The sequence below is a fragment of the Ctenopharyngodon idella genome, chromosome 12 (genome assembly GCF_019924925.1).
Source record: "Ctenopharyngodon idella isolate HZGC_01 chromosome 12, HZGC01, whole genome shotgun sequence".
NCBI lineage: Eukaryota > Metazoa > Chordata > Actinopteri > Cypriniformes > Xenocyprididae > Ctenopharyngodon > Ctenopharyngodon idella.
The window spans coordinates 30057425-30070435 of record NC_067231.1 but is presented as its reverse complement, the minus strand read 5'-3'; the positions used below and the strand labels follow the sequence as shown (position 1 = coordinate 30070435).

General features: G+C 35.4%; 1 protein-coding gene across 1 annotated transcript in view; it reads left to right on the top strand.

Annotated features, from left to right (window-relative positions):
* Positions 1-12526, top strand: part of LOC127524045 (testican-2-like) — a 40063-nt gene extending 27537 nt beyond the window's left edge. Inside the window, exons 3-10 of the mRNA XM_051915356.1 lie at positions 273-387; positions 4390-4495; positions 6104-6248; positions 6438-6557; positions 8276-8494; positions 8967-9029; positions 9319-9456; positions 9543-12526. Coding sequence (XP_051771316.1) covers positions 273-387; positions 4390-4495; positions 6104-6248; positions 6438-6557; positions 8276-8494; positions 8967-9029; positions 9319-9456; positions 9543-9682 — 1046 coding nt within the window. The 3' untranslated portion in view covers positions 9683-12526. The remainder of the gene's footprint in view (positions 1-272; positions 388-4389; positions 4496-6103; positions 6249-6437; positions 6558-8275; positions 8495-8966; positions 9030-9318; positions 9457-9542) is intronic.
* Positions 12527-13011: the final 485 nt, after the last annotated feature.

The following is a 13011-nucleotide window of genomic DNA, read 5'->3' as shown; positions in this document are numbered from 1 at the left end:
AATTATTTAAATGAGAAATATTGTGACGTGTTGTTTCCGGAAGAAAACTCAGGTTTCAGGGAGTTCAGAAACAGTGACACTGATATAGAGAATGACTCCCGCGGGAGGGACTCAAACAGCAACGTCACACACTAATGACAGATGAACATGGAGAAAAGTGGAATAGATCCTCTTATAAACTTATTTAACTAATTTAACCATAAACATTTTGAGTGCATGTCATGCACATGTTCACTTCCAGGCCTTCAGGATCTCACTGTCCGCTTTTGCAGGTCTGGATACCACGAAGGATCCGTGTCAGAAGGTGAAATGCAGCCGTCATAAGGTGTGTGTGGCTCAGGGCTACCAGAGAGCCATGTGCGTCAACCGCAAGAAACTGGAGCACAGGTGAGTCTCCATCATATTTAGTGTTGTCAAAAGTACTGACTTTGATACCAAGTCGGTACTGAAATTTAAAAAAAAGTGACACTTACTGCTGTTGAGTGGATTCGCAAACACCTCTGATTGGCCATTGTGTTCACACGTTCAACAGATATGTCTGTGATTGGCTACAATGATCAACGCTTCAAAAGCATATTGTAAATAGTCATCAATGACGCTCTTTACCGAGCGCTTATACAGATACACACAGGAGTGTTTGAAAGCAGGCGTCTATCAGCGTATGGAAGGCCAAAAGGTTCAAAAACACTTGAATTTTAACGTGTTAACAACTTATAATACACGTATTTCACACGCTTATTACGTGTTGTTTGTGCTTGAAAAATCAGCGCGTAAATAGCATGTATTTAACTCATGAAATTCGTGTTAAATATTTGTTAAATCTGTGCTAAATACGCATATTTTACTCATTGTTAACGTGTTAAATTTCACGTTTTTGAACCTTTTGGCCTTCCATAGCAGTGGACCAGTCCGTGGATAGATTCAAACGCTCTCGTGCGTTGATCATTGTAGCCAATCACAGACATATATGTTGAGTGCGTGAACGCAGTGGCCAATCAGAGGTGTTTACGAATCCGCTCAACAGCGCTCAAAGCATCACATTTTTAAAATTTCAGTACCGACTTGGTATCGAAGTCTGTACTTTTGACAACACTAGTCATATTGTCAGTGTTAAGTTTTCAATGACCATTTCCACATTCTTTCTGACCTTTAATGGCTCATATAATCTGATATAGTGAGAATATGGAGGAAAAAACAGCTCAAATTTATTATTTTTCTCAATGACAGTGTGAACAGTACAAACCACATGGAATCTGATCTTTTTAATCCCGATTTTTGCCACTTCCATATGTGGTACTAAATCCGATACAGGTCAGATGTTTTGTAATGCGACCGCAGTGTGAACAGTCATATTGAAATTCATGCGATTTTTACGTCACTCGAGATCAACATTCGTCACGATTCTGCGCTCAAAATGGCTATAACTCGAGAAAGAAATGAGATATTTGCACCAAACTCGGTTTGCGTGTGTATGGGCTCAATCTTTGGTCACGATAAAATAATTGCGTCGATTGGACACTAGGTGGCGCTATAACTTGAAAAAAATATGAAAACAGCTGTAACTACGCAACCGTTAGTCCGATCGACTTGAAATTTGGCATGCAGTGTCTTGGTCCAAGTGGGCATGATAGTCTATGAGGACATTGGCGTATCTCAAAAAACATGGCCGCCATCGGCCAATGAATTTTGAGCATCTATTAGACAAGGTTAACGGAGGCCGACCAAAACAAAACTTGGCGGGCATGTTCAACTCATGGCCCTAGAGGTGTGTAAGAATTTTGAAAGAAATCGGACACTAGTTGGCGCTAACAAGTTTTATGCCTCAGTAATCACGTGGTGATTCACAGAATATGCATATCATTTGATAGATCTTCTCATGCTGAACAACTTTGCCTCAAGAACCAATGCTGTCAATCAAATCGTTCATTAATTATTCGCGAATATGTGAAAAACCTACTTTTGCGAACTAGTCCTAGGTTTTTCACCCGATCGGAATAAAACTAGTGTAGGACAATTCTCTGGACTCTCTAGATCAATAATTTTCAAAAAAAAAGTTGAACTTTACCCTTTGGGTCGCTATAACGGGTCATTTAGAAAGTGGGCGTGGCTAAATATACCCAAAAGCCTATAAAGCCTAAACGAAAACTCAGAACTTCACAAAAATAAGTGAGCACATGCAGCATATGACTCTAAAGAAGCATGCCAATTTTTATGGAAATCGGACCATAGGTGGCGCTATAACTGTTAAAAACCTTTTAAAAAACATATGTTTTGATAGGAAGGGGCATTGAGTCATTTTTTATGCTCTCATATATATAAGTGTCTATAACTTCAAAACAAAATGAGATATTTTCACCAAAATTGGCACACATATGTATGAACACACTCTGAGGACATCCAAAAAAAGTAGTGGAGATCGGGCAATAGGTGGCGCTATAACTGTCAAAAAACCTTTAAAAACTATGTTTTTCCTTACTGAATTGCCTGTATTGGCTGTAAATGGTCTTTTCCATCTATGGCCAAAGTGTTTACATGCTTGCTAAATAAAATATAATACCTTTTTATGTGCTTAAAGGCCTTAAATGCTTGAACCCCGGTAAATGCTGCTTGCAGCTTTAATTGTCTTTATTTTTCATATTGCCTACGCATAATTTGGCTAGCTTCCGTGACAGATCACACTATAAAATAACGCGTAATCGCTTACTTTAATGCCCTCCGTGTTTACTTCCATATGACAGCGCACTGTGTGTGTTGCCAAGTCTGTGATTTTCCCGCAGAATTGGGTTACTTTTTCACTGTTTAACTCCGTGGGTTGAAGCGACCGCACTAACGTGATATTTAACCCCTGGAACGCAATTTTTACCGGGATACCCAACAGAACGCAATTGGGCTAGTTTTGAGAAGCAATTGAGTGGATTTTGTGGTAAAAACCTGGCGGGTCAGTTCAGAACCATGATCTGTTCACACTGGAAATCTGATATTGGCCACATTTAAAACAACAATGTGAACAGGTATTCACAAAAATCAGATCTGAGCAAAAATCGGAATTGAGGCTCGCAGTGTGATTGTCTTTAAAAATCGCATATCAGATATAATACGGTAGGCTTTATAGGGTTAAATCAGTTTTGTTCTATTGGCTGCAGACTTTCCTTCTTTTATAAGATGAGTGATCAAACCATCTGTCTGCAACAGAGGTCATGTGACTTTCTCTCACACACACACACACACACACACACACACACACACACAAGAGACAAACGACTGTCTTGGCAGATATGGACACGGCGGGTTATAATGTTCTGACCCATTAGTTTTTGCCGATTACACTAAAGCTCTGCGGAATATATAAATGATGAAAAGTCACACAAATCAATGGGTTCATAAACTCTGCTGTTCTCTGGTTAATATCACACTGAAGCAAATGAACAGAGACCATTACCACCAACACTACAGTACATACACTTGTACTTCAATTTAAATAGACGTTCATTCATAAATGCTCCATTATCTGTAGAGATAAAGCTTCAGCACGTGTGATTGGATCATTAAATCTTCTATGGAATATCTTCAATTGAACTCTTTAAAAGCTCATATCATCGCTGATCTTTAGTAAAATATATATGGAACAACAACTTCTCAAATCTGTGAAATCTGCACTGATTTATATCAAGTAAATGTAAGAATATCTTTGATATTGTTAGTAATATTTCAGGATGAAGCAGCTTCGGTTTACTTCATTATCCAGACATAATTTTATAGAAAAATCATGAGTATCAAATATGATCATCATGCTTTTGAGGAAGGTTTATTTGTTCATCTCTCAATCATCATTGTATTGCATTGCATTATATATTTTAAAACTACTTTCATCATTTAAATATCAACTTATTAAGACAAATTATTGGCAGATATTGATATTTATATGCATTTTATGCAAGTATCTGCTACACAGAATTTTATCTTAATTTTTTGCCAATATAAACATCTGTCAATTTCCGCATCTGCACCAAATTGCATATTTTTCTGAATAAAATTGAGCTGTTTTTCCTCCATATTCTCAATATATCATACTATACCTGATGTATCAAATATGATACTCAACAAAAACGCATGCAAACAGAGAAATCATATTTTTCTGAGTGTTATTTCAGATGTCAGGCTTTTATACTTCATTAACAAGCTTCATTTGTTGTGCAGTATCATATCTCACACTGTATCCCAGAATGCACTGCTTCCTTTTGTCAGTATATACTGAGCAACATTACATTTGTATTAAAGAAAAGGGCATTGTTGGACAAAATCATCTTGTTATTGATTATCACACCATTACGTCCAACATTTCACAGCAGAAACTGGCGGTTGATTTGTTTTTTTGTGTGTTTTCTGTAGAATCAGACAGTCTGGACTGAAGCCGCACGCTAACAGCTGTAAACCCTGTTCACTGACGTCCTCAACGCCTGTGTGCGGATCAGACGGACACAACTACGCATCACAGGTACACACACACACACACACACACACACACACACACTCTGCGTCTAGGCTGCAGTGAGAACATCAAGGCTTGTGCTGGAACCAGATCAAATATTTATAGGGGTGACCACGGGAAGCAACGATTGCTCATTCAGATAGAAAGAGAGAGAGAGAGAGGTAATTTTCTGTCTCTTGCACACAAGGTCAAAATTAAAAACAGTGCATGAATCAATACAGTCATCAGGAGGAGAGCCGGTCGACTCCTTCATCACATGCGGTCTGCGGAGTTTACACTGTGTCCGAGAAACCATCGATTTCTATGATGAAGGTGTGTCACAAGGGCGTCGAGGGTTTGTGAAGGTGACGCTCCATCACTGACAGTCAGGAGTTGGATTAATTTCCACATGTTGGAGGAGGAATTCACTAACTTCTTCGTCAGCCGAGCCCCTGTGAGCTGAAATATTTACTTGTAGTCCCCCTGAGATTCTAGTTAATATTTTAATATTTTAATAATTTAATAACACATTCACATGTTCACGGTTCTGTGTCGTCGGTTGACATGCAGGTAAAACAAATAAAATATTTAATATTTTTTAGTAAGTGTTTTATTTTGATTGCTTGTTTAAATTTATAATTTTTTTTTTTACCTTTTAAAATGTATTTATTTATAGAATAACTTTATTTAAATGTATTCCTTTAATTTATTTATTTAATTTATTTATCTTAAATTGATTTATTTTATAGATTTACTTTATTTTCTATATATATATTTTTTTTAACTTTTTAAAAAAATGCATTTATTTGTTTTATAGAATTACATGATTTAAAATTTATTTTATAGATTTACTTTATTTTAAATTGATTTACTTATTTATTTTATAGATTTATTTTAAATTATTTAATTTATTTTATAGATTTGCTTATTTTTACTTTTTTATTTATTTACTTTCTTTTAAATGTGTTTATTTATTTTATAGAATTACATGATTTAAAATATATTTTATAGATTTACTTTATTTTATATTTATTTATTTATTTTATGGATTATTTTATTTTACATATATTTATTTATTTTATAGATTTACTTTACGTTATTTTAAATGTATTTATTAATTTACTTTATTTTAAATGTATTTGTTTATTTTATAGATTTACTTTATTTTAAATTATTTTTTTAATTATTCATTTTATAGATTTAATTTAATTTAAATTTATTTATTTATTTATTTTATAGAATTACATTATTTTAAATTTATTAATTTATATTTTTATTTTCTTTTAAATGTATTTATTCATTGACTTTATTTTAAATGTATTTATTGTAACGTGTGATGAGCCCTTCTTGACGCTTCTCTTTAAATATCCGCTGCACCTCATCAGTTTCACTGCAGAAGTCTTATAATCAAAAGGCTTTTAACATCATGAGGAACATTAACGCTGAACTTCTGACTGGTGGTGACCCTGAGAACACACTCGTTCTCCATCCTGAATAGTGAACAAGCATCTTCAGCCTCTCAGACCTGCTTAATTATGAATCGAGTTGTTGCTTTGAGACGTGAACACACTGCAGCTATTTCATATGAAGTGAAACAGAAGCTCTGTGTGTGTGTGTGTGTGTGTGTGTGATCAGTGTAAGCTGGAGCAGCAGGCGTGTTTGGCGGGGAAGGATCTGTCCGTTCTGTGTTCTGGTTTATGTCCTTGTGTCACTGCTGGAGTTCCTAAAGCAGAACCCAAGATCAAGACGAATCCAGAGACCTCACCCGAACCCAAAGCAGGTCAGAGCATGTACACCACTGCTGTCAGAGCCAGTTCAAACCTTCATGTTTTATGAAGCCTAGTTAGTTGCAATTTTAATGCGTTTGAGTGAGTTTATTGTTCCTCTGCATTATTAATATGCCACTGATAGTTCACCCATAAGAATCATGTGATTGTTTATGGCTCTCGTGGTGTTTCTGTCTCTCTAGAGATCTGCACCGGTCAGGATTTGGCAGATTTGGGCGACAGACTCAGAGACTGGTTTCAGCTTCTACACGGAAATGCTAAACAGAACAACTCTGGAAGACAAGGACAAGCCACAGCGTCAGGTGAAAACACACACACACATTTATGATTATTATCAGTAGTGATCATTTTTTTTAGGATTCTTAATTTATTTTTATTTATTTATTTATAATTTTTTATTATTATTTTTTTATTTTTTTTTATTTTTAAGAACACCATTTATTTGAAATATAAACTCACTTTTGATTAATTTAATGTGTCCTTGCTGAAATTTTTTTTTTATTTCTTTAAAAAAATCTTACTGATCTGGAAGAGGTTTAGGGATTTTAAGTAATAATAAAAAAATTAAACCATCTCGAGATTAAAGTCATTATAATGTGAGATTAAACTCGTTACATTTCGAGGAAAAAAAGTCGAAATACAATGTAGAGAATAAAATCAATAAATTTTGAGAATAAAGTCATCGTGTTTCGAGAAAACTTGTTAAATTTTGAAACTGAAGTTGCGTTTTGAGGAAAAAAATGGTTACATTTCGAAAAAAAAAAAGTAAAAAATGTTGAGAATAAAGACATTAAATTGAGAATTAAGTCACTGTTTTGAGAAAAAAACTCATTAAATTTTGAGAATAAAGTTGTGTTTCGAGAAAAAAACGTCTACATTTCGAGAAACAAGTAAAAAAAGTCGAGAATAAACTCATTAAATTTTGAGAATAAAGTCGCTGTTTCGAGAAAAAACGTCACATTTTGAGAAAAAAGTCAAAATAAAATGTTGAGAAGAAACATTAAATTTTGAGAATAAAGTTGTTGTTTCAAGAAAAAAACTCGAGAAACAAGTAAAAAAAGTCGAGAATAAACTCACTTTTAAACTAAACTAAATTTTGAGAATAAAGTCGCTGTTTCGAGAAAAAACGTCAAATTTCGAGAAAAAAGTCAAAATAAAATGAGAAGAAACATTAAATTTTGAGAATCAAGTGGTTTTGAGAAAAAACGTAGAGAATAAAGACATTAAATTGTGAATAAAGTCGCTGCTTCGAGAAAAAACTCATTCAATTTTGAGAATAAAGTTGTTTAGAGAAAAACTCGTTAAATTTCGAGAAAAAACGTCAAAATAAAATGTTGCGTTTAAACATTACATTTTGAAAATAAAGTTGTTTTGAGAAAAAACTCGTTACATTTTGTGAAAAATGTCTAAATAAAATGTTGAGAATAAACTCATTAAATTTTGAGAATAAAGTTGTTTCGAGAAAAAACTCATTAAATTTTGAGGAAAAAAGTCAAAATGTAGAGAAAAAACTCATTAAATTTTGCAAATAAAGTCGTTTTTTGAGAAAAAACTTGTTTAATGATTTTATTCTCGACATTGTATTTCGACTTTTTTTCTTGAAATTTAACGAGCTTAATCCTGCATTATAATGACTTTAATCTCGAGATGGTTTTATTTTTTTTATTGTCCCTAATCCTCTTCCGTAGATCCCAAACACTAGTGTTACATTTTTTCAGGATTCTTTGATCAATAGAAAGTTCAAAACAACAGAAATAGAAATCTTGTCTTTACTGTCACTTTTGATCAATTTAATGCATCCTTCTCGCTGAATACCGGTATTAATTTCATCATGTGTAAATATGATAAATCACACAAAGGACTCTTAGCGTTCTTCTTAAGATCAAGCTAGTTTGCTTAATCAAGTGTATTATCATGTATCCCACAATGCAACACACTTGTTTTTTAAATCAGTGTACAGTAAACATTCCGTTAGAATTACATTCTGAATCTCTCGTTCTCTTGCTGTTTTCCTCTGCAGTGTTTGACCGGGGTCTCGTGGCCGGCTGTAAGGACTCCATCGGCTGGATGTTCTCCAAGCTGGACACCAGTAATGACCTGTTCCTGGATCAGTCGGAGCTGGCCGCCATAAACCTGGAGAAGTATGAAGTGTGCATCAGGCCGTTCTTCAACTCGTGCGACTCTTACCGAGACGGAAAGGTTTCCACGGCTGAATGGTGCCTGTGCTTCTGGAGGGAGAGTGAGTCTGTCTTCACTCATTCCCTGTTCAAATCTTTACATTTAAAGGGCTTGAGGAATCTTGGTCCTCTGGTATAAAAGAGTTCTTTGTACAAAGTCGGCATGAAAGGGAAGTTGTGCTAGTCTTTTCATCTCTTTTGTGTCGTATATCCGAGTGAAACTGCTTCTCAAACAAGAACAAATGTAGGGCGGGGCTTGATTTTGTCTGTGGGGGAATTGATTGGATGGTTGTGGTTTGCTATTGGTGGATCTCATGTGAGTGACAGGTTGCCCCGCCCTCGTCATCAGAGAAGAGAGATGCTGAAACACTGCAGGGAAAAAAAAGTCTTGCATTTTATAGTAATATATTATTGTGTTTTTTATTTGTTTGTTTTTAATCACTTCGCACTTGATAGATAAAATGAATATAAAAATGTGTGATTTGAGACTGTGTCATTGGTAGATGATCTTTCATCATTTCCTGTTTTTCCCAGAACCTCCATGTCTGGCTGAAATTGAGCAGATCCAGATACAGGAGGCATCTAAGAGGAAACCAGGTAAACACACAGAATTATGAGTGATTTATGAGGACACAAATGTGTATAATGACATGGGTGTTACACTGGTATTACGATGTAAATATGAAATATGAGGACATTTCATGAGCTTTAAAAACATACTAAACAATGTTTTATTAAAAATGTAAAAGTGCAGAATGTTTTCTGTGATGGGTAGGTTTAGGGGTAGTGTAGGGGGAGAGAATGTACAGTATGTACAATATAAAATCCATTACGCCTATGGAGAGTCCTCACTTTGATAGCAAAACAAACCTGTGTGTGTGCGCAGGCATGTACATCCCCAGCTGTGATGAGGACGGCTACTACAGGAAGCTGCAGTGCGACCGCAGCCGAGACGAGTGCTGGTGCGTCGACCCTCACGGATCGGAGGCCACCGGGTCACGTATCCATGGAAACCCAGACTGCGGTGAGTGACAGTAGGTCTACACGTTCACGTCTTCCTGTTACGCGGGCCGTTCAGTGACTGAATGTGTGTGTGTGTGTTTCCTATAGACGAGCTGCTCAGCTCTGGAGATTTCAGCAGCGGCGTCGGCTGGGAGGATGAGGAGGAGAAAGACACGGATGAGAACGCAGAGGAAGAGGAGGAGGAGGAGGAGGCGGGAGAGAGTGATGATGGTGGATACATCTGGTAAAACACCTTCATCATGTGATCAGATGAAACGTGTGCCGTCCAGCGCACTGACAAACCACCTTTTTTACGCTTCCTGAAATATTCGACCAACATTTAAGTTTGTATTTTAGTGTCACTGATTTCCCAACTAGTGTTTGTCATTGGTTTAAAGAGGTCATGTTATGCTTTTACAGTCTTGATGTTGTTTTTGGGCTCTACTAGAACAGGTTGATTATTTTCTTCATATTCTCCATTGTTCAGCTCCTCTCTTCCCAGTCTGTCAGTAACGCTCTGTTTAGTTCCTGTCTCTATGAAGCCCCTCCTTCTGAAAAGCACACTGTGCTCTGATTGGAGCAGTGTGTTGTGATTGGTGTTTGGGAAATGTCCCGCCCCTTACCATAACTGCTAGTTTCAACACACTACTAACTAACTCAACCAGGCCCCGCCCCTTTATTCAGCGTATGAATTATTTAAATGAGGAATATTGTGAAGAAAACTCAAGACTACAATGGAGGCGTTTCAGGGAGTTCAGAAACACTGACACTGATATAGAGAAGAACTCCTGCTGGAGGGACTTTGCAGAGCTTTTTCATGCTCAAACAGCAGCATTACACACTAAAGGAAGTTAAAAAATGTAAAAAGCATAATAAGACCTCTTTAACTCTGACACACAGATCATTCGTCCTCATTCAGATGCAAGAAAGACTCAAAACTCTAACGAAAGAACCTTGAATTTTGTGTTGACGTCCACAGATGCATCATCATGAACAGGGTATTATAATTTATTTGACGTGATTTATGCAAAAGAACTTGAAACCTCTGGAGATCAAGTTCAGCACTCACTGTACAGAAGTTCATCTGTGTGTATGTGAATGTAGCCTGTAAAGAACGTGTGATGGGCGTCAGCAGCTCCGACACGCTGGAAAGAAGATACCGACACTTCTGCAGATGTGTTTATAACACATTATTCTCTAAATGAAGACTCTGACTATGGAAGCTTGTTTCTGCCACTAAATAAAAAAATAAAAAGGTAATTGTGACTATCTTACAATTCTGATTTTTCTTCTCACAAATGCGTGATATAAAGTCAGAATTGCGAGTTATAAAGTCAGAATTGCGAGATATAAAGTCAGAATTGCGAGATATAAAGTCGGAATTGCGTGATATGAAGTCGGAATTGCGAGATATAAAGTCGGAATTGCGTGATATGAAGTCAGAATTGCGAGATATAAAGTCGGAACTGCGAGATATAAAGTCAGAATTGCGAGATATAAAGTTGGAATTGTGAGATATAAAGTCGGAATTGCGAACTATAAAGTCATAATTGCGAGATATAAAGTCAGAATTGCGAGTTATAAAGTCGGAACTGCGAGATATAAAGTCGGAATTGCGTGATATAAAGTTGGAATTGCAAACTATAAAGTCATAATTGCAAGATATAAAGTTGGAATTGCAAACTATAAAGTCATAATTGCAAGATATAAAGTCGGAATTGCGTGATATGAAGTCGGAATTGCGAGATATAAAGTCGGAATTGCGAGTTATAAAGTTGGAATTGCGAGTTATAAAGTCGGAATTGGGAGTTATAAAGCTTTTATCACGCAATTCTGACTTTATATCTTGCAATTCTGACTTTGTAACTCGCAATTCTAAGTAAAGTCAGAATTGTGAGATAAAAAGTCGCAATTACCTTTTTTATGTTTTATTTCATGGTGGAAACAAGCTTCCATTTCAGACAGAGTCAAGAGAGCTGTGTATTAAGATTGAGTTACAGTGATCAGATATGCAGCAGCTAAAAGTCTCAAGATTAATTCTCTGATTCAGTCACAAGAAAATGTAAAGTTGTACATGAAATGTGCAAACATACTTGTGTATTTATGAATTGTGTTTGCAATTGTATTTTGTGAATATGAATTTATTTATTGTTTGCAAATATTTAAACTTTTTTTGTAGCTTACATTTAAGTTTATTATAAGTACATATTTATTATTTATTAGTAATGTATTTATTATAAGTATATATTTGCAAGCAGAAAATGACAGTCATAACTTCATGATTTGCAAATACACAAAGATTCAAAACCTAATTCATAAATACACAAGTATGTTTCATATTTCTGAAGTTTTCTTTGTGTAGTTTGTTTATTATAAGTATATATTTATAATTTATAAATAATGTATTTATTATAAGTATTTGAGAAGAGAAACTGACAAACTCAACCTTATTCATATTCGCAGAATCGCAAATGAACAAGCAAGTTTACAAAATTCACAAATGCAAAGCCTAATTCATAAATACACAAGTATTGTTTGAAGGTTTCTACATGAAAAAAATGATTTTTTTTTTGTTAATGTGAATTAGCTTAAGCATGTGTGAATCATATTTTAAATGCACCACATTTGAGACTATTTTAGCTCCATATTGCTCTGCCGACAAAAATAGTTGCAAAAGATTGTATATAGTGAACACGGACAGGGAAATACAGTATCAGAACTCACAGGAATGTAACTGTTGTATAATTTATTATGACTGACAGCTGCAGTATAGACGGTTTCACACTTGTTTCAGCTTCTGAATCAGAACTGACTCCGGATTCTTGAATGTACAACTCAATGTATGTGTATTTCTGTTCATTTAGACTGGGAGTTGAATGCGGTTAAAAGAAAAACAAAACATTGTTAATAATGGAAATGTTTGAATTGCTTTATTTTTCGTATTGCATGATAGTTCACAACAAAAAGCTCTTTTATTGGCTCCTTCTCTGTAAAATAAGAGTAAAACCGTGATGTCTAATGTTGAGATTGTGGCACTATGGCTGATGTCGGCTCCTCTAAATCTGTGAAATAAAATGTTGTAAATAATTGAACCTTCTCTCTGATACATAATCAGCTGTGTGTTCGTGTGTAAAAGACATATTTGATGTTGCCGGACATCTTAAGAAACTCCTAAGGAGAAATATCTCACGACGCAGCTCGTTCATTTACTCCGCATTGACTGAGCTTGACAAAGCGTCTGAAAATCAATATCTGGCAGGGTTGCTGTTTGCAGTGAACTGAATTATTATACAGCCTCAAAGTCACTGGAAGCACATGCCATGACCGTGTTTCAGCTTTATTCAGGGCAAGGTAAAAAAAATCATGGGAATATGTGAGAATCGGATCATTTAATGCTCGTTAATGCATCAAAATTATTATGGGATTACGGAATATGAAAATTATTTCAGTTGAAATGGAAGGTGTTGAGTGCAGCGCATTGTGGGATACTGTATTCCATGCAATGTAGTAGATCTTTTATACATTGAGTAATTTGCACAGTATACATACTATACTGCGAGACTAGTAAGAGTAGTAT